General features: G+C 36.0%; 1 protein-coding gene across 1 annotated transcript in view; it reads left to right on the top strand.

The window, feature by feature from the left end:
- LOC121370941 (calpain-5-like) overlaps positions 1–23,880 on the top strand; it is a 52,712-nt gene that overhangs the window by 4,119 nt on the left and 24,713 nt on the right. The window contains exons 2-4 of the mRNA XM_041496494.1: positions 9,289–9,491; positions 20,669–20,800; positions 22,752–22,960. Coding sequence (XP_041352428.1) covers positions 9,321–9,491; positions 20,669–20,800; positions 22,752–22,960 — 512 coding nt within the window. The 5' untranslated portion in view covers positions 9,289–9,320. The remainder of the gene's footprint in view (positions 1–9,288; positions 9,492–20,668; positions 20,801–22,751; positions 22,961–23,880) is intronic.

Below are 23,880 nucleotides of genomic sequence, written 5' to 3'. Positions count from 1 at the left end.
TATTACCATAGTTGAATCGTCTTAAGTACAGGTCTATAATTTATTTTTATTTTTTTATTAGTGATAACTTTAAACAATTTTATTACCATAGTTGAATCGTGGTGCCAAAATATGTGCCAATGTAAGTCCTACATAGTGATAATTAGTCATACAATTTTTATTCAAATAAAATATGAAGAAAATAGTTAGTTTGTTTTGTATTATGAAATCCGTAGAGCACATTGATTTTTGTATTAATCATCGGCTATTGGGTGTAAAACATTTGGTAATTTTTTACTCTTAGTCATAAAGGAAACCCACTACATTTTTCCATTAGCAGCAAGGGATCTTTTATCCCCCACACTCCCCCACAGACAGGACAGCACATACCATGGATTTTGATGTACCAGTTGTGGTGCACTGGTTGGGAATATATCAGAATATGGATTTCAATAAATATTATTTATTATTTTTTTTACTTCGACAGCAAGAGTGTAGCTCATAATGTTACATCACAAGAAACTGATTTAATACGACCAGAGTTGATTATAAATATATATATATATATATATATATATATATATATATATATGACCTCACATTTAATGTTTCTCTCCCCCCCCCCCCCCACCCATTTACTGCCATCTTCCGACGCCTATGTGTTACGAGTTATTTAAAAATAGATCTAACTAGCGAAAACGTATATACCGTAATTATTTTTATTAAAATCTATAAAAATTTGTTTGGTAATCTGCTATATAATTCTTATAGATTATCTGATATATAAAACGTGTGATGCCAATGTTATATGCTTTACTGTATATATAAAAAAAAACCTGCCCCGGAGGTGGTCACTGGCAAAGTCAGAGGCTAGAACCGGGGAGGGCGTGCCTGAACCCTTGTGGATAGGGGCAAGTTAATAGAGTTGCCCGTTGCCCGTATATATAACGCATGTGTTGTTTTAATTAGGATGGGGTATCAGACTGTCTTCGATGTTACATAAAGGGGACATTTAAAAATATTTATTTGTTTGTTTGTGTTTTATTTTTGTGGGGTTTTTGTTTCTAAACCTTTATTACCACCAGATCACTGGCAATGTCAAGGTTGGAGTGCCTTGAATCATCGTCTTACAATATACAACAATAATAAAATTATAACATTATGTGTATCTGTATGGTAAAGGTTTTATATTTCATATTATGTATATAAACAATATGTGATATGTATGGGAGTTATATTCATTACATTTCTTATCATATACTGCACAACCATATTCATATACATACATATACATACATACATACATACATACATACATACATACATACATATACTTACATACATGAAACTTCGATAGCTCAGTGCGTATCGTGGTTAGTCTTGCAATTTGCGGGTGATTCGGTGCCACAGGTTCGAGTCCCAGCAATGGCATGGGACAATTTGTGAGGCCAGAAAGGATTTAATTATCCCCTGTGCCAGTGTGTTAATATCTATGTATGTAACAGTCAACCTCGACATACATACAATATATAGATATTCATACATCAATACATACATACATACATACATACATACATACATTTTAAAATGATCTGAGGGTCAAGAATGATAGGTGAAACGAGCTTGCATTGGAGGGGGAAAAAAAAGAAGAGGGGACCGAGAGGAAGGGGAAAAAAGAACATAAAGAAAGATTTATCGACAACCAAAAGGTTTTTTGTTGTTGTTTTTAACTGTTTTACGTGGGTGTCTAATGTAGTAAGGACAATACGTTTTTTAACGAAGAAGAGGGAGAGCATAAAAGAAAAAAATTAAAAAGAAAAATTAAGACATGATAGGGGGACAGAAAAATGGAGAGGAAGGATAAACATGACGAAAGAATAGTTTCCATCCAAATGATGGGTGTTTCAAAGGTGTAAGATATGTATACTAGAACTTGTGTTATTTGTAAGTACAATGGGTTTGAAAACAATAACAAGAGGAATAGAGAAATAACGCCTTTAAATGACTAAAGTTGTAAATTTGACCATTTACTTGTGAACTGGTCTTCTTTTTCTGACAATATGAATCTTTCAATATTTCTGTAATACTTTATTACATTTACAACTTCAATAAAATTTTGAGAATGATTTGTATATTTACAACTATAAATGTACCGTTTCACTATTAAAATTAAATGATTTAATAAAATACTAAGTGTGGACCTCCATGTAGTATAACACATATACCTAAATTCAAGGTAGTTTGATCTCAAACCAATTTTTAAAGTTTACCCACAACTGTCTTGTGTGACAACAAGTGAAGAATAAAAGTTCTAATGATTCTGCTTCATTTGAACAAAAAGTACATCAATTATCTGCTAGTATGCCACATTTATTCAGGTAAGTATTCGTGGTTATAAGTTTGAACTGAAAATTTTGCGTCTTAGTGTCGATGGTGGTTTTTTGTATAAGTTCAAAGCATTGTGATAACATGGTTTCGGTGATTGTGGTGTTGAGTTTTTGGGACCATTTGTGACAAATGTTTTCTAAAGAACATTGAATACGTGTAATATAGCTATTGTATATAATTTTGTTGTCATTAGTGTTTAGTATTTATGTTATTAATGGATCACTTTCAGCTATTTCCATGTTTAATCTATGACCTTTTATTCTACAAAGCCAATATTTTGGAATATAATTAATTAGTCTAAAATATAATAAATAATTGCCATTTAGGTTGAATTGTTGTTGTATGGAATTAAATCGTTTAACTTCACCATTTGCAGTAAGTATGCATTTTATTTGTTTCAAGCCTTGATTGTGCCAATGTAGAAACAGTTTTATATGTTTAGGCGGAATAAAATTGAGAAATGATTCATTTATAAATTGCTTTACACTTTCAATTTCGTTTTGTCTAATTAGTGCATAATTAATAATTACATCTTTCCAAAATACATTTGAAATACATTTTGCGGTTTTAAGTAGTTGGTTTTTGTGAAAGCTGAAAATAGTTTCACTACCAAAGTCAGTTAATATAGTTTTTGTAAGACTGCCACAAGCCATCAGATGTGAGTAGTCGCTTTATCCATTTCACTTTTAGATATCTGCAGAATGACATGGCATTAACCATTTTAAGTCCACCATTTTTATAGTCATTCATAAGCATTGTTCTTTTAATTTTATCACGTTTACCATACCAGATAAATTTATAAAACATTGTATTTAATCTTTTGGAAAATGTTTTATCTGGATCAGGTAGGACTGAACAAGTGAATGAAAAGTGGCAGAATCTGAGATTTTATTATAGTATTTTTACCGTTAATAGTTAGCGATCTATTTGACCATGTGAATAATATTTTACGTGCTCTGGTCTTTTGTTTTTCAAAATTAAGGAAAGGCATTTCATTGAGATCTGTAGAAAAAATTATACCGAAAATTTTGTATGGCTCTTTTGACCAAGGTAGTGGTATGTGTGGGCAAAGTTTTTCAGTTGATCCTATTTTGGAGCCGATACACATAGCAACACATTTGTCTAAATTAATTTTAAGACCAGAACATATTTGAAATTTTAAAATTATTTTAAATCTAATAAAGTTCTTTCTGATCCATCTAAAGTGAAATTCGTATCATCTGTATATTGAAATATGCAATATTCGATGTTATTAATTTTTATACCTCTGATATATTCATTACGTTTTATTGCAAGAGAAAGTAGCTCGACACATAAAATGAACAAGTACGATGAAATTGGGTCCCCTTGTCTACATCCCTGTTCACACTTAAAGAAATTTGAAAGGTACCCAAAGTTTATATTAGCACTACAGCTATCATTAAAAAACAATATTTGTCCAAAGGTAAATGTTTCTAATGTTTGGTCTATAAAATCCCAATCAACCGTATCAAATGCTTTTTCAAAATCTATTGTCAGCAATAAACCTGGGATTTTATTTGTTTTACAATATTCCATAATATCATAAATAGTTCTAGTGGTTTCTCCAATAAAACGGCCTTTTTAAAAACCGGCTTGTAATTCGCTTATAATGTTTGATAAAACTGACTTCATTCTACTAACGATAACACCTGATGCAATCTTGTAATCTACGTTTAAAAGTGTGATTGGTTTCCAGTTTTTAAGTTGGCGTCTATCTCTACCTTCCTTTGGGATACATGTTATAATACCTTGTTTTTGGAAATCTGAAAGTTTCCCGGAATTATATGCATGATTAATAGAACGATAGATGAGAGTGCTGATATCTTTCCAAAAGAATTTATAAAATTCAGCTGTAAAACCGTTTGATCCTGGACTTTTTCCATTTTTCATATTTTTTAATAGGCTCTTGCATTCATCTAAAGTAATAATATAACCTTCACAACTATCTTTTTCAATTTCTGATAATTTTATTTCAGTAGCTAGAAAATTGTTTTTAATTTGTTTTGATTGTTTATTGTAATTATTAGAATATAATTTTTTAAAGAAGACTGAAGTTATTTTCAAAATTTCTAAATTGTCAGTTTGTAGCACATGATCATCGTCGAATATTTCCGATATGTTTTTGTTAATATAGTTTCTTTTTTCTAAGTTAAGGAAATATTCTGGGTTTTTTTTGCCTTCTTCATACCACTTTGCTTTACTTTTAAAAATTATTCCCTTTATTTTTGGATTACGCAAGGTTTCAAGTTCTAATTTTTTTTCATGTAGTATTCTGGATTCATCATTAGTAAAAGTATGTGATCTTGATTCTAAATTTAATATTACTTTTTCAAGATTTTTTTTCTTGTTTTAGCATATCTTGTTTTCTTCTTGTTGAGTAATTAATACTTTTCGCTTCTTATTCTCATCTTAATAATTTCAAAAAGAAGTTGATCATTAATTGAAAATATCATAGTTTGTCGGTTTTCTCCAAAAATGTAATATTCGTCAATAGTTTCTGAAATAATAGTTCTAACAAGTTGTGTATAATTATCATCATATAGTAACCTTGCATTAAATTTCCAGTATCCTGATCCTCGTTTTGTGTCACTGAGTGAAATTTGTAATATTATAAGGGAATGGTCCGATTTGTAACTTATGTGTACTGACGTTTATCTGGGTTACCTATTCTCCAAGGGTTGTTCAAGTCTAGATATTCTTTTATTTCTGTAATACACTTATGGGATAAAATATTGTTTCTTTTTTTATAGTTATATGTGTCTTAACGTATAATCTTGAACCATGTTCCAGTCACCTGCCATAATAATTGAACCCGGTAAACTTTCTAACTGATCTTTAATGTTTTTGAAGAATATAGGGGAATCAGAGTTTGGACCATATAAATTAAGTAATGACAATTGATATTTTTCTATAGTGATGTCCATAATAATATAACGACCATTTTTATCACATATAAGATGATTCATGGTATATTCAAAATTATTCTTAAAAAGTATCATAATACCGGCGCTATTTGAGCTTCCATGTGAAAAATAGCATTTATAACCCCATTCTGCAGCCCAAAGTTTCTCGTCTTTTTTTTAGCTATGTGTCTCCTGCAAAAAAACTAATGAACACTTTTTACTACGTAAAAAAATGAAAATATATTGTCTTTTGTGATCAGATTGAAGACCTTTCACATTCAGCAAGAAAATAGTTATGTCGGACATTTTTGCCGTTGGTTAGATTTTTTAAATTTGTAAATGTACGACTTATTTACCGTGAAAGAGTGAAATAGAGAGGTGGCATTAAAAGTAAGAGTTTTCAACCTGAGAAACAAGTCCATCGAATTAGTAAAGTAGAGAATACACATGTAGCTATTTGAAAGAGAAAATTAAAAACGAAAGTAAATATCTGGGTAAGATGGCTGGAACCATATAGGCGATAACCAGTCACCAAAGCCATGCTACTTTGTGTGAACATGTTTATGTCGGTGCTGCTGATTGGATGAGGAAAGTAAACGAATGGTATGAGTGAAAAAAACACACAAAAAAACACTGAATGAAGAGATGAGGTATAAACAAACTAAATAATATGTTGTTGTTTTGAATTATGAACAAAATCTTGGGGGCGGGGGGTAATGTGTACATTGAAAGCTGTTCGTAGAGTGGGGAAGGGCGTACATAAAAACTCAAAATATTAAACATTAGGAAACAATTATATGAATTATTCATTAATATCTAATGATGTTGATTTAGTGGCAATAAATTAATAGTATATGTTACAATAAATAGATAAATATATGTAAGTAAATAAATAGACTAATATTAACATTAATTCACTAACAGAAGAGAGAGAGAGAGAGAGAGAGAGGAGAGGGAGGGAGGGAGGGAGGGAGGGAGGGAGAGAGAGAGAGACAGACAGACAGACAGACAGACAGACAGACAGACAGACAGACAGACAGAAAGAGACATATAAAGTCCTGATGATACAAACAGACAAATCTGTTTCAAGCCACAAATAGATAAATATATAAATAATATAAACAAAACGAACAAATAGATAAATAAGTAAATCCACGTGGTGGTCCACCATACGCATATATGTAGTTTAAGTGTGGTATTTTCGTTTAATATATTTGTAGGTTAGATAAGCTTGGAATTAACACAGGACTGTTTTTACCGAGTCGCCCTTATACACAAGCCGTGTTATCAAACACCAACCACTCACTTAGGTTTACAAATAACTCACTCACCAAGTGTGATAGCTTGCAATGGAAATACTGTTTTGTTATTGGTTCAGTGGCAGTCGTGTATTTTATATTACGAAACAGCCAGCAATAGTATACTGTAAAGTATTCCACCACATGCATATATCTGAAACTTAGTTCACTATTATAATGTGTTCTAAAGGCAGGTGTGGCTTAAATATTGTGCCAGAACTTATATACATGTACATGGATATAATTACATACACACACACAGGCTCACACCCAAAAACCCAACCCCAGTACAAAGACACACACATGCACACACACACGCACACACGCACACATACACATAAACACACACAGAGTACGCCCAAGAGAAAGGGACAACAAACCCCCCAATGACAACTTACATATATACATGTTATAGACATGTATATTTAAATAATGTACAACGGTGACATTTTTATATAGATTATTAAATATCACTCAAATATCATTTGTGATGATGATCATGAAGTGATATGGATGATGATGATGGTGTTGATGATAATGATGAATAGCAATTTTAGACGCAGTCTCAACTAGTAAAATAAATAGAAAAGTGCACAAACAGTCATTTACAAATAGAAACGTGTCATAATAAAGTGACCAGTGTCAGTGTAAAAATAAGTGGCTCAGCATGGTGTGCTAGCCGTCACAACTATTTCTGGGCTTAGTGGAATTCGTTGTACTTGGCTGGTTGAGGTTTTCGGACCGAAGTTTGGGTTCCAGTTAACTTTGATAATTCTCCCACTATGGATTTTGGCAAATATATTACCCGCAGATGACCACGCTGATTCAACATGTGTGTTTTCTTTAGTTTGCCTCAGTAGTTGGTGGTTGATAGCAGTCAGGTCCTCTGCTATAGAAATGCCGGATCCTTTGATTTTTTTACGGTTCTGCATCACAGCAATTGTTTCTTTCGATGTCGAAGGTGTTTTTGACATTCAAACTCAGTTTACTTTCAATTAATTTAACTACCTTCTCTTCACTTTGTATGTGTGTCTCATTCTTTTCTGTGTCTCTTATCCCGAATACTCTAATACTGGATTACAGGTCCATTTTCTATCGATATATTTAGTGGGTTTTTTTTATACGTTTTTATATTGGAGTGTTTTGAACGAAATTTCTCGGGATTTCCTAGTTTATAAATAGAAATACAACAGACGTTGTGACAATTTTGCTAAAGTTTCGAACTTCATTGTCGCATGTTGTGTCCATGCATTGGAAACTGGCGATGGCCAAAGTCTTGACGTATACAGTCCGGGACATTGAGTTGTTAGAGACTTTTGGTTGTCTCGGTTCATGCATCAGACCCCAGGTGTTGCTTCCCACCTAGAGTGAGTTTAACGACTCGGTAGGTTATTTGTCAGGCCACTACACTGACTTTCGCTCACTAATATCACGTCATGGTTAAGCCATTGGACATAAACTGGTAGGTACAGGGTTCACAACCCGGTACCGGCTCCTATCCAGAGCAAGTTTTAATTACTTAATGGGTAGGTGTAAGATTACTACACCCTCTTCTCTATCACTAACCACTAACAACTAACCCACTGTCCTGGACAGACAGCCCAGATAGCTGAGGTGTGTGCCCAGGACAGCATGCTTGAACCTTAACTGGATATAAGCACGAAAATAAATTGAAATGAAATAACCACTAACCCATTGTGCTGGACACAGTTCAGATAGCTGAGGTGTGTGTCCAGGGCAGCATACTTGAACCTTAATTGGCTACAAACGCAAAAGTAACTAGAAATTAAAGAAATGAAATCTTGAATTTGTTATCTAGAAAGGAAAGGAATGATGGTGTTTTTTTTTTTTTTTGGTGTTTTAAATTTTGGTGTTTTGTTTTTTAAACAAATCAAAGCAGTAAATTTAGAACTGTATCTATTTATTGTCATAATTAGAGCCAGAAAATGTCAGCTATTGGGTGCTGGTGAATGAGGCAGGGATTTAGATCACACTTATTTGGGCGCAACAAGTTTTGTTGTCTGTTCTGAGTGAAGCGAGGTGTTTTTAGTGCAATAAAAGTTATTAACAGGCACTGAAGAGTTGTGGATATTCAGATATTCATATTATTTTAATTTATTTAAAGCTTAACATTTGACTGGTTTTGAGTTAAAATGTTTTGAGATCATCATGTTTATACTTACTATGTATTGCCTTGAATTTGGTGCAAACCCCCAAAATGGGTGGTGCAAAGCTAGGATATTCATTGACTGTATTTAAAAAAATGTTTATGGTTATTAGCATAAATTTGACATGCACTGGGGCTATGCAATTAAGTGGATTTTACTGTATTAGGTCAAACAAAATAAACTTCTAGTCTTTGGTCAGCGCACTCGTCAATTTTGACCCTCGTGAATCAATTTTTTTTTTTTTTTTATTTTTTTTTATTTCCTGTGGTATGATGTCGATTTTTTCTGGGCTTTTTTATGCTATGACGTAAAACCACATTTGGAGCCAAAATGCCATCGTGCATGAACTAAAATGTGCATTCTGATATTTCAGTTTAAATATGCTTTTTATTTCGGTATCAAATATATCCACCTTTTCTGTGCAATCCATGCTTTAAAAAAAAAAAAGAAAAAAAAAAAGCTGCATCGCCACTTCAAATCTGGAACTTTCGTCTCACCTTATATTATATATATATTTTCCTTTTGTTTTAGTATTGTAGCACCTAGTGGACGCAGAACACAAGATGGGTTTGTTTGATACAGTGAAGCACTACAAGAATCAGAACTACACTGCCCTGAAGAAGGAATGTGTGGAGAAGGGAACCCTCTTCATTGACTCCGAGTTCCCTCCTGATGACCGCTCCCTTTTCTTCACCAAGGACAAAATACAAGGGGTTGTATGGAAGAGACCAAAGGTAGGTAATACAGGGATATAACGTAGTCTGGATCGGGAGGAGTTGGGGGGGTGGGGTGGGGGGGGGGGTGTTCTATGAATTTAGCGGACCTCTTTTAAAAAAAAACAAACTTTCTCTGGACACCTACATGTATATGAATAGTGTAATATTACATTGTAAAAAATGGTTTTATCCTGAGTGGGTTGTTTGTCCAAACCATATGACCACCTTCCCTCTACAAACAGCCTACACCCATGTAGTAGTGATTCAGGTACATAGGAAGGTGGTGGGGGGGGGGGGGGGTGGGGGGGGTGGGGGGGGGGGGGGGGGGGGGGGGGGGGGGGGGGGGGGGGGGGGGGGGGGGGGGGGGGGGGGGGGGGGGGGGGGGGGGGGGGGGAGGGGGGGGGGTGGGGGGGGGGGGGGGGGGGGGGGGGGGGGGGGGGGAGGGGGGGGTTGGGGGGGGAGGGGGGGGGGGGGGGGGGGGGGGGGGGGGGGGGGGGGGGGGGGGGGGGGGGGGGGGGGGGGGGGGGGGGGGGGGGGGGGGGGGGGGGGGGGGGGGGGGGGGGGGGGGGGGGGGGGGGGGGGGGGCATTGGGCGCAAGCCACACACTTGAGGAGAAAAATTTATTTCTTATTTTTGTTTTCTCTACATAAAGATAAAAATTGGCTTGTGCCCCCACACTGGAGATTGTGTCTCCCAAGTTGAGAGAGAGAGTATTTTTAACATGCCCATATACCACTAAGGTTTCAGGCATGTCCGTCGCGGGCCAAGTCTGGATAGCTAGTGTCTTAGCCCAGGACAGAACCCCAAGTTGAGATATCGTTCCCACGGGACTTGTTTGATTCTGTCCATACCATTATCAGTCATCTTAAGGAATAATGTATTGAAATAGATATGCATGTAGAGTCAGATATTTAATAGGGCTTTAACTATGTATGCATGTAATTACAAACTTTTATTGTCATTGGACGATGTTACTGAAAACTGATTGTAAAAAGTGCTAGAACGTCACAACTGAGACACTTATTACTGTTGTGTTGTATACATGTATATATATTTAATTATGATGCCAGTTTGAAAGTATATCTATTTTTTTATTTTCACTTTTCTCCTTTCAATTTTCTTTTTATTTCCATTTTTGTTCTTACTCCTTTTAAAAAAATATATATATCAGTATGTTCATTATTTGTAGATTAACATTTAGTAATAATTGTTTACTACATGTATGTATTTTGTAAACCAACTTTATGTTATTTAAGGATTGTCTTTTATTTCTTTTATTTCTTTTACATTCATCGGGGTATGAACAAAAATAATCATCCGCAAACTGTGTGAATCATACTTGCTAAGAATAACACTAAAACTTCATACTTTATTTGGAATTATTTTTGGTCCATAAACAATAACGCTCAATAAGACAACTTGCCCATGTAAAATAACATCATCAGGATATGACGTTCCCTGACGATGTAATTTTTATGATCATCAAGAATTGAACCAATTCCCGTTGCTACATCTGGATCAGTGGGATGATGTTATGTATTGTAATGAATGTACTGAAAATTTAATTACTTTAAATGATGTCAACATGTAAAACAGGTTATTGAAAGAAAGTTACAAATTGATTTATACAATTTGTGACCGTTATATAAGAATTGTTCACCATTTTGTGCAAATCTATCAATGTATAAAAGACACAAATTGTATAAAATAGCAAAAAATTATGCACAATTCTCATAATTAAAAACAGCACAACATATTTAGTTAAAAACTACATATAATTCATAAATCAGTTCCTAACGTTCTTCGCGTGATCTGCTTTACGTAATGATGTTCCCTTTGACGTCAGTTTCTGAGGTGTTTAGTTTAAAATCCTTCACTACGCTACACAATTTTATGCAGTTTGACAGTTGTACATCAATAAATTCATTTAAAAATGACAAACATATTTTATATAATTACAGACAGAAGCTTGTGCAAAGGGTGGGTTACGGCAGTTGAACCCTCCCCTTGATCAAGCATATCTTAACCACTCATAAATTTCACTAGCCACAGTTTAGAACCTCACCCTCTTCTGAAATGTATGCACAAGCACCTGGGCACACCATATTTAGTTAAAATACACATAAATCAACATCTAGCGTCCTTTCCATGACCTGTTTTATGTAATGACGTCCCAGCTGATGTAATGATGTCATTTTTTAAGGTTTATCGAGGGAGAACATTCAGTTTTAATTTGACGTTGTCCAATCAGAATTGAGGAAATTGTATAAAACCGGAAAGTTTGTAATTATACATCAATAAATGCACAAAAAAATGACAAACAATTCTGATACAACAGTCATGTAACCTAATATAACTTTGAGGTGGAGGTACAAAACAAAATCAGAGAACAGTGGTCTTCTTTTAAACTAAAAGGAACACTTTTTGTATTTTACTGAGGTCTGTTGACCCCCCCACCCAAACCTCCTCCTTGGTATGGCCCTGCTAAGCAGTAATCAAAGGAGTAGTGAACAGTTTGCTTGAAAAAGCTGGCTGGATATGAATTTGTACAATGTATGTAAGTCAATGAATAGTATTAAAGGTGCAGATCCTAGTTTCAACCCGTCAAAATGGACACCAAGTTTGGTTAAGTTATAAACCTGTATACATTTGGATAACGTTACAAGAGAGTGAAACAAGAGTCTGTGAAGTTGAAACGGTGAAATATTATTAAAAATTGACTAAAACTTGACTCCATAACTACTGTTTCTCAGACACACATGTGTTTTTAAATATATGAAAAATGCATTTTGTGGTATTAGAAACACCAGAATGACCAGAAACACTTCGGTTGTATGGAAATGGATTATCTAAACAATAAAATATAAGTAGTGTTTGATTTTAGTAATCATAAATGGCTGTGATAGTGAAAAATATGCCTTAATGTTTAAAAACTAGGGTCAAAAACAATCCTGAGTTATAGTCCAAAAACAAATCAATTATTATATGAAATGTTTTCGCCAAACTAAAATATTTTTGTGTGTGTGTATGTGTGTGCTTAAATGTAACAAAAATATTAGTTAGAATGATATCTGAAGTGGAGGACACAACCAAGTTTTTATTTTTATTTACATGGATATTGAGTAGGGGAAAAAAGTAAATTTGTGTCTTCATGTGGGTGGGTGGGTGGGGGATATGTCTGTCTTCCCACCCATCCCTGGTTCTTTTGGGCCTGTGTTAATGTACATCTTTGATTTAGGGCTCCCAACTGTTGACATTGCTATGCTTGTGATCTGGGACAATAAAATGTTTTTTTAATAAAATTTAATAATTGTTTTTAAAATTTGTATGTGGTGAATTGTCGAGTGTCTAATTAGCACACTGTCATTTCATTTCATTTCAACTTATTTTCGTGCTTATATCCAATGAAGGTTCAAGCACGCTCTCCTGGGCACATACCTCAACTATCTGGGCTGTCTGTCCAGGACAGTGGGTTAGTTGTTAGTTGGTTAGTGGTTAGTGAGAGAGAAGAGCGTGTAATGGCCTTACTCCTGCTCACTGAGCCCTTAAGAACTCACTCTGGGTTGGAGCCGGTACTGGGCTGCGAACCCTGTACCTACCAGCCTGTAGTCTGATGGCATAACCACTGCGCCATCGAGGACGGTCACACAGTCATGTACATAACCTACAGAAAAAACATGTTGTTTTTAAATATGTTCCTACCCATGCACTGTTGAACCCACAAAATACATTAAACGAGAAAAACACGCCGGCCAGGTACCTGTTCTACCTTGATGTTTATTATCTCTGTTGTCAGCAGGCTGAACTGACAGATACCTGAGTTCTCAGGTAGCTATATTAACCCTTTCACTGTTACAAGACATTCTTTCTTAGTCACGATAAGCATGAGCATACCTAGTACCGGTACATGTATTTAAATTTGCCCATCCTTGTTAACACAACAGACACAACTGACCAATCTGTGACATTCTCATCTAGATACCTGTATGTTAACCCGTTTACTGCTAAAGGTTATTCTGTTTTAGTCATATTAAAGGGCGGAATGTACCGGAAGCCCAGTGGTAAAGCACTCGTTTGATGTGCGGTTGGTTTGGGATTGTTCCTCATCGGTGGGCCTATTCAGCTATTTCTTGTTCTAGCCAGTGCTCCACAACTGGTGTATCAAAGGTCGTGGTATGTACTATCCTGTCTGTGGGATGGTGCATATAAAAGATCCCTTGCTGCTAATAAAAAAAGAGTGACCAATGAAGTGGCGATGGCAGGTTTCCTCTCTCTATATCTGTGTGGTCCTTAACCATATGTCTGATGCCATATAACTATAAATGAAATGTGTTGAGTGCATCTTTAAATAAAACATTTCCTTCATTCCTTTCACTGTTACAAGTCATTCTTTCATAGTCATGATAAGCATGAGACTACCTAGTCATGTATATAAATTTGCCCATCCTTGTTAACACAACAGACGCAACTGACCAATCTGTGACATTCTCATCTAGATCCATGGCCCCGTTCCACGAAGCGATCTTAGCGCTAAGATCACCTTAAGCACATAAGGTAGATATGCACATAAGGTAATCATAACGCTAAGATTGCTTCGTGGAATGGGGCCCTGTATGTTAAGCCGTTTACTTCTAAAGGTTCTTCTGTCTTAGTCATAATAAAAACAAGCCCATATTTACCCATCCTTTGTCCCAAAATTAAAATTTTGTGTTTAATCATTATATAGTTAACAATGAAACACAGTCAGGCATGGTGGAGCAGTGAGGCTGGGGTGCTCTGGCCACCCCCCCCCCCCTCTCCCAAATAATTCTGAATAAAACATATTGGTAGTAAATTTTAAAGCAGAGATGAATTTTACTTGTAGAATGCAGGAAATTGCATCTCAGAACATGAAGTTTGCAAATGTTTATGAAGGGAGCATATACCCCGAACTCCCTAAAAACTTTTGCTTTGCACCCTCGATCTTAGTCAGCCCCGTCAATGACTGCTTGCTTCCGCCGTGCCTGACAGTGGTATTATTCCCTAAATATATTACATTCTTACATGTATGTAGCTACCTGGGCCCCGTTCCACGAAGCGATCTTAGCCCTAAGATCAACTTAAGTGCATAGGGTAGCTATGCGCTTAAGCTAAGGTAATCTGAGGGCTAAGATTGCTTTGTGGAACGGGGCCCTGAATGGTAACTCTTTCTTAGTTACATATATCAGGTATTGAAATTGGGAATTTTTATTGTTTATTGGTGGGCCTGTTCAGCTAGTTATTTCGCATTCCAGCCAGTGCCTCACAACTGGTTTATCAATGGTTCTGTTATGTGCTATCCTGTCTGTGGGATGGTGCATATAAAAGATCCCTTGCTAATGGAAAAATGTAGCGAGTTTTCTATCTAAGACCGTACTTTAAAGTTACCAAATGTTTGACATCCAGTAGTCAATGATTAACAAATCGGTGTGCTCTAGTGGTATCATTAAGCAAAACATACCATATTAAAATATAATGGCAACCCCCACCCCCAAACAAGGAACCAATTTGACAAAACATAATGGGCCAGATTTACAAAGCCTGTTTTTAACTTAGACATGTGTAACTACATGTACATAAACATAAAATCAGGCTTCATAAATTCGGCCCCATAAGTTTATGTCTGTGACTGGCAGTTATACGGGTCATACGTTTACATCTGTTTGACATCTACATTGTGATTCACAACAGTCTCAGTGGTGTCGTGGTTAAGCCATTGGACGTAAGGCTGGTAGGTACCAGGTTCGCAGCCCGGTACCGGCTCCCACCCAGAGTGAGTTTTAACGACTCAGTGGGTAGGTGTAAGACCACTACACCCTCTTCTCTCTCTATCACTAACAAATAACCCACTGTCCTGAACAGACAGACAGATAGCTGAAGTATGTGCCCAGGACAGCGTGCTTAAACCTTAATTTGATATAAGCACGAAAATAAGTTGAAATGAAATGTAATTCACACAGAAAATTATATCATTAGGGAAGACGAAGCATTGAAAGGACAAAAGAAAATGAAATATGTGTACTTCAAGCTATATTAGTTGTAGTATTAACAGTAATAGAATTGTGAATTGGTCGTAGATTTACATTTAGGTGAAAACTAGATTTACGATGTTTTATGAAACTGGGCCCTGATCTCTGTAATTTGTACTTCGCTGCTCACTACGAGAGCAGGGATAGCTTTGGGTGATCAGAACATTTCACCATATCATCTTAAAAATGCAAAACCTATTTTCCAATAAAATAATAAATATTACAAATGTTTTTTTCGCCAAATTAAAATAAAATTCGCCAATTATTCAGAGAATTAGCAATTTGCGAATTTGACGAGTGCATGAGATAGCCCTGGATAGGTGACTTCCATAAGTAGTCATAATAGGTAATAGCAGAGCATAAAATTAGAATATTTTAGACAACTGATATGTCGTTCGTGTGGTTTTACTTTTAGTGTTTACATGAACAATTTTCTTCAGTTTTTCAAATACAAACAAAAATGTTAATAGGCCATGGTAATCAAATGAGAATCTAATATGAAAGTTTTTCGTAGCTTTTCTCCATCAAATATTTTCTTCCCTAAAAATTTAAATAAAATTAGCCAACACGTCTTTTTAGATTTTCTGACGAACGATTACAGCTTTTGCACGAACGATCTGTTGTTTATGTTGATATTGGTTTTGCACAACTGACAGACGTACGACAAAATCGGTCCTGCCAAATTCTATGCACTGCAATAATTATTACCGTACTATAATAGAAAACTTAGTTGCATGGTAGAGTGCTCACCTGAGGCAGTTTTATGACAGAATCATTACACATTTTATGACTTTTTTTCACCATCCAAACCAGTGTCCCACAACTGGTAGATGTAAGGCAATGGTATATGCTGTCCTGTCTGTTGGAAAGTTCACATTCCTACAGGTCTGCCACTGAGTTTATCAATATAAATTGTTCTCTGTCTGTGTGTTTGTGTGTTTTTGTTTAGATAGAAATATTCATCTGACATTTATTACAAATTAAACTAGAGATCAGTGACAATTATGACACATCCACCTAGTAGAAATAGCTGTATTAAATATGTATGTAATATGTTATAGAGATAGTGACTCGTATTACACACACACCTAGTAGAAATATCTGTGACAAATATTATTTTTACAAACCCACCTAGCAGAAATAGCTATTTTTAATATGTATGTAATATGTTATCGGAGATCAGTAATATGTTATAGAGATCAGTGACAAATATCACACACCCAGCTAGTAGAAATATCTCTATTAAACATGCACGTAACATGTTTTACATTGTATTGATTAGCAGTCAGATATGTGGCAGGAATACTGTTAAAGTAGTTCAATCAAATATATCTAGGATGGCTTTGCAGAACAGTTCACAGCTGGTAGCTAATGTTATTAAAATCAATGTCCTACTGTAGATATAGTATACATGCATGGGTATTTAGATATTTACATGTATTTATAAATAAAAAAGTTTAATGACACCACTGGAGCACATTGATTTATTAATCATCGGCTATTGGAAGGAAATGGTTCATTTAATGATGCACTCAACACATTTATTTACGGTTATATGGTGCAGGACATTTGGTTACGGACCACACAGATATTGAGGGAGGAAACCCGCTGTCACCACTTCATGGGCTACTCTTTTTGATTAGCCGCATGGGATGTTTTATATGCACCATCCCATAGACAGGATAGCACATACCACAGACTTTGATATACCAGTTGCGGTGCACTGGCTGCAATGAGAAGTAGCCCAATGGGCCCACCGATGGGGATCGATCCCAGACCGACCGTGCATCAAGCGGACACCTTACGACTGGGCTGCATCCAGCCCCCGTATTTGTAAATAATGACAGTGTTTTGTGTAAGGGGTGGGACGTAACCCAGTGGTAAAACATTCGCCTCATGCACAGTTGGTCTGGGATCGATACACGTCGGTGGGCCCATGCACCACAACTGGTAGACCAAAGGCTCTATGCGGTATGTTTGACATCCAATAGCCGATGATTAATAAATCAATGTGCTCTAGTGGTGTTTTTAACAAAAAAAACATTTAACTAATGATTGGTGTAAGGGCCAGTACTTATAGTCCAAGGCCTCAAAATAGGTATTAAATATGGCCTGCTAATATTTAAAAACAAATATATTCTGCTAAGAACAAGATCACAGCTGTCAACCTGTGGCAATTCTTAGGCATGAAAAAGTTAGAAGTCAGGGTCCAGGGACTGTAGGCTCTTGATCAGGTTCAGGGCGAAGTTTTTTGTTGTTGTTTGTATAAGTTCAAAATGGAAATCTAAAAATTAAAAAAAAAAAATCGAGCGAGTGCAAATTTGACTAATTAATACGGTTAATTTAAACCATACAAGTTGATCATAGGTAGCACCCGCGAGTGATTGTTGGTATTGAACCGATATGCTGTATTATTAATAGGTAACGAATTCAGCGACCCTGCATAATTAGTATATAATTCCATTCAGCTCTCAAATATAAACCATGATTATAAAATATTTTTATTTTTAGAAAAAGCGTGATATTATAGTAATGTTGCGTGAGAGCGTAAAGTTTGTTACAAATGCGTGAGAGTTGACAGGTATGCAAGATATAGCCTGCTAGAAGTAAGACAACATGGGGTGAGTGGAGGGTTTGGGATAATGTATGGAATATTACGACCTCTAAAATGTATTTTAGAGCATCGTGGAATTAAAACTTAACAGAATCTTAAGCTAAATAATAGATGAGATAATTGTACATAGTACATACATCTCTTTGTTGAAAAAAAACATTACCTGCAAGTTTTGTCAGGTCAAGTTCTATTTCACCTGCTAAATCTATAAAAAAAAAAAGACTCTTTTTGGCAGGCCACTATTTTGAGTCCTGGTATTAAAATAATTAAACAATGTTATTGGAAGACAGAGGGTGGGCAACTTTTCTTGATCCAGTAGCAACAGGGATGGTATATATATATATATATATATATATATCTGTGTGTGTGTGTGTGTGTGTGTGTGTGTGTGTGTGTGTGTGTGTGTGTGTGTGTGTGTGTGTGTGTGTGTGTGTGTGTGTGTGTGTGTGTGTGTGACCTCCCTTTTTGGCACATTCCTATGCCACTGTTAAATACATGTATACATTGTATAGTAAATAAGTGTGCGTAGCTGTAGTTTACAAAACCTAATTATAAATTAGACTTAACAGGGAACATTTTGTTTTGAATATTTTGATTAGAAACATTTGCTGTCAGTTTGAAAATTGATTACCGGTAAAGGTGTAGACCCTAGTTTCAGCTTGTAAAACTGGACACTAAGTTTAGTTAATCTACAAACCTGTAACACACTTAGATAAAGTTACAACATGGACACCAAGTTTAGTTAATCTACAAACCTGTAACACACTTGGATAAAGTTACAACATGGACACCAAGTTTAGTTAATCTACAAACCTGTAACACACTTGGATAAAGTTACAACATGGACACCAAGTTTAGTTAATCTACAAACCTGTAACACACTTGGATAAAGTTACAACATGGACACCAAGTTTAGTTAATCTACAAACCTGTAACACACTTAGATAAAGTTACAACATGGACACCAAGTTTAGTTAATCTACAAACCTGTAACACACTTGGATACAGTTACAACAGAGTGAAACAAGAGTCTGTGACGTTAAAACCGGAAAATATCCTTAAAAACATAGACTAGAACTTGAATCAATAACTGCTATTTTAAAATATGAAAATATAAAATATAAGTAATGTTTGATTCCAGTTATAATAAACGGCTCTAATAGTGAAAAATATGCTGTAGTGTTTAAAAACTAGGGTACGTCCCTTTAACAACTAGTATTTATCGTTAAAGGATTGTGTAATAATCCCTGAAACTTGTGTAGCGAATCGCGATGTAATACTGAATAAAATGTTGCCTGAATTTAACATCCGTAATTTATAGCTGTTAAATTACAACAATGTTTTGTCTCTGCTATTATTTCTGTGATGATCTTTCAGTCGATCAGCAGCTTCATCAGATTCTATTTTAATATTGCTTCTTCAGGACTTCTATAATTTTTATAAAATCCAGTAGCCATGGGATAAGTCATTTTAAAAAATTTACTAGCCATGATTAAAAATTCACTAGCCCTACTTTACTTTAAGTTAATACAATTTTACTAAATAATAGTAATAATCCGATATGTCACTTGAAGAGGGAGATACAGCTTAAAACACTAACGTTGGGGGCTTGGGGTGAGGGCAGGATATTCATATTTACACAGTAGACTTGACTGGAACATTTGACCCAAAACAATTCACTAGCCGTCGTTCATGACAATAGTAGTTATTTACTAGCCCAACATTAAATATCATTAGACATGGGAGTGGGGCTACCATAATCTAGAAGCCATGTTTTTTTAGTTGCGAGTACACTGTAAATTGTACAGTAACTGTTATAAATTGTTAATGAAGTTCCTAACAGAGACAGCCATGAAATATGCAAAACCCTATTCCAGACACAAACATAGGCAGTTTAAAAAGAAAACATTGCCAGTTATATAATGGTGAATAGGCACTCATCATTTGACATTACTCTTTATGATATTTTTGTTCAGTATCGCATCACAATTCACTGTTCAAGTTTCAGAGATCACTACACAATTCGAGAACGTTAAAATATTTTGCTTTCAATCCGAAATTAATATCAACCTTAGGTTGCTTTAAACAAGGCTTCTAGATTATGGTAGGCCCACTCCCATGGCTAGTGATCAATATTCAGTGTTGGGCTAGTAAATAACTAATATTGCCATGCCTGATGGCTAGTGAAAAAAAGTCAAATGTTGCAGTTAAGTCTGTTTTGTAGACATGAATAGCTTGCCCCCACCCCAAAACCTCAATATTAGTGTTTTTAAGCTCTGTCTCCCTTTTTAGGTGACATTCATGTATCCGATTATTACTATTATTTAATAAAATTGTATTAACTTCAAGTAAAGTAGGGCTAGTGAATTTTTAAAAGTGGCTAGTAAATTTTTAAAATCACTGATCCTATGGCTAGTGGATTTTAGAAACATTCTACAAGCCCTGCTTTAAATTAAAGAAATAATAAGTTTACTAGGCAAGAATCTACGTAAGGTACTTAGTTACATATTAATTTTGTTGTTGTTTTGTTGCAGCAAATTTGTGACGACCCTAAACTGTTTGTGGAAGGTGCAAGTTCCGGTGATGTTTCACAGGGTCATCTTGGCAACTGCTGGTTCGTTGCTGCCTCCTCTTGTCTCGCGGAGTTCAAAGAAATATGGCATAAGGTACGATGAATAAACAGGTGAATGGTGGCTGCATCTTGTTTTTAAAAATTTTGAATAGCAGCAGTTGCAATGTTGGAAGTTACCACTGAATACTCTTTGAAGTGGTCAGACTACAGCTAAAGCAGGCATCGAAATAAGTCGAGAACGGTTGTTCAGGTTACCGAAAGGTTACCACATGTAAGAACGGTAGTTTCATTTCCAAATGTAAACCAGGCAATTCATTCCGGACTTCCATCGATGAGCAACTGCAAGCAGTAATAGTCATTCCGCATTAAGCCGTGTCCACTAGATGAATTTCTTCTGCGTTTCGTTTTCTCGTACAAAATTGCACCGATGTTCGTGCGCACTTGTGCAATTGCAAAACAATTTCGGCAATCCGCGTTTAAGCAGCACCCACTAGATAAAGTTACTTCCAGATTTTGTTAGTCGTACCGATAACAGGAATTCATTTCTAACTTTCATATAGTTGTGGTAACCTATAGGTTACCAGGCTATATTTTGTGGTAACCTGTAAATGGGTTACCAGACACAATGCATATTTCGATGCCTGCTGAAGCCGATGGATAGCAGATATGTGAAGAGGTGAATGGTGGGAGCATGGGTGGGTCAACCTGTTAGCCTATACATGGAGCATTTTATATTTTGGTTTTCAAAATTTTGAATAGCAACAGTTGCAATGTTGGAAGTTACCACCGAATATCTTCGAAGTGGTCAGATTACAGCTAAAGCCAATGGAAAATAGCAGCTATGTGACATGGATAGCCACAATAGGCAAGCACCTGTTGCAGTTGGAGAGACAAGAACTGGAATGTGGAGTTGGACAGCAAAATAAGTTGAAAGATAGGAGCCGTTATGTCTGGAACAAACATATATTATGTTAACGTTTTGAGCCTAAGTTTCCATTGCTGATAATCAAAAGTGTGAAATCTAGCCCTCCTTGAAAACACAAGATCCAATATGGATAGGTGTTATGTCACATCGTGAGGGTAATCGATAGGTCCCAAAAGTTTGGTGCTGAATGGCACAATAGCCAGTCAGATGTACAGACCGACCGTGCATCAAGCGAGCGCTTTACCACTCGGCTACGTCACGCCCCTGTCTGTATTAATGCTCTTGTATATCTATCCACATTATATTAATATCAAGGACCATTTTGTCCATTACCGTATGGTGGTTGGCTTGGCCAGTTTCACAGATTGTGAGATGATGTATATAAAATATCCCTTGCTGCTAATCAAAAAGAGTAGCCCATGAAGTGGCGACAGCAGGTTTCCTCTCTCAATATCTGTGTGGTCCTTAACCATATGTCTGATGCCATATAACCGCAAATAAAATGTGTTGAGTGCGTCGTTAAATAAACCATTGCTTTCCTTCCTTCCTATTAATACACATGTATATCTATCGACATTGTACTAATATCAACGACCATTTTGTCCAGTACCGTGTGGTGATTGGCTTGACCAGCTTCACAGATTGCAACTCAATTCTCAAATAGAAAAATAGTAATTGCATTCAATTATCAAGGGGACTGGATGAACTAAATTATGCTGTTACAGAATGTAGCCTAATTGGGTCATGGCGGATGGATACTTGGCTTTAAGCATACATACTACGTCATAACCAAATCACTACTGTACTAACAGATCCATTTTCCTTAAAAAATAGAGCACTCTAAAACATTTGCCAACCACTCGGGGAAAATAAAATTGATGAAAAGCATTGCAATAATTTTGAATTTGAATGATGTCAGTATTCCAATGACGTCACTTTACATCTCCTTACAATAACACTAAAGTGGGTCAGAAACGATCTGCAACATATGTTGTATACGATTGTGATACACAACGGTGATCTCCTACATGGGTGTGTAAGAAAAATAACCTAGAACTGTCTTTTAGCATGTTGAAAATAAAATACTCTTTAACACACATATACTGTACGTCCATTACAGGTGATTCCCGACGCGAAGGGGCAGGAATGGAATGCTGAGCAACCAGAGAATTATCAGGGTATTTTCCGGTTCAACTTCTGGCGTTATGGAGAGTGGATCGAGGTTGTCATTGATGATTTCCTGCCCACCATTAACGACAAGCTGGTGTTTATTCATTCCCAGAGTCTCAATGAATTCTGGAGTGCCTTACTCGAGAAGGCATATGCCAAGTATGTTTTAACTTGACCTTCTGACTACTGGATTAATTTTTGATAAAAACCACGTTGAGAGCGTCCAGCTCCCTACCTTTTATTCTTTAGAACGACCATCAAAATTGCGCCAAACGTCCTTCATAAAAATGCACAACCATTTCCCTTTGGCTTAATCCTACGGGACATTCCAAATTACATAGCACCATACCACCTCCCGCCTGTTACCGACTACGGTTGGACTGCTGGTGCTCCCTTGCACCTGCCAGTGCAGGCGGTCCCTCCTTCACCCCCCCCCCCCCCCCAACCCTTTCCTGTCCTGGACGGAAGAACCAGCTGAGGCCGGTACTTGTGCCCAGGACAGGTGTGTGCTACAACAGCTTGCTCTGAATGTGCACGTTAAACAATTTTCCATTCCATTCCAGTACAGATTTATAACTTTTACTCACATAATTTTCATTTAAAATTTGTATAAATACATAAAATTATCTTCATATATGAATCGGTGAGTATTATATTTGTGTTGTCTAATTTTTATGATATTTTCGTTAATTTGTTTTAAAATTATGCAAAAAAATCAATAAAGTTGCACTTATTTATGCACAATTGGGGTTAGCTGTTTGGTAGAGCTGGGCGGTATACCGTATGTACTGTCCTGTATCGGTATTATGTCAATAACAATTTACCTTACTGAGCAAATTTCAAAATACCGAAATTTCTGTATTAAATGTTTTTCCCAGAAAGCACTAATAATATATCTGACGAATGCAAAATGGGTTGGTATAAATCAAATGAGAGCCATGTGTATGGAATTTAATTGTATTTAGATGAAATTAGCGGGTGAGCCATAACACAGGCATGCATTTAAAGCCGAATATACCATAAATATGTCAGTACCGAATACCGTACCAATACCGAGGTAAATTACCCCCAAAATATCG

The sequence above is a fragment of the Gigantopelta aegis genome, chromosome 1 (genome assembly GCF_016097555.1).
Source record: "Gigantopelta aegis isolate Gae_Host chromosome 1, Gae_host_genome, whole genome shotgun sequence".
Taxonomy (NCBI): domain Eukaryota; kingdom Metazoa; phylum Mollusca; class Gastropoda; order Neomphalida; family Peltospiridae; genus Gigantopelta; species Gigantopelta aegis.
This window is presented reverse-complemented; position numbering and strand designations above follow the sequence as displayed.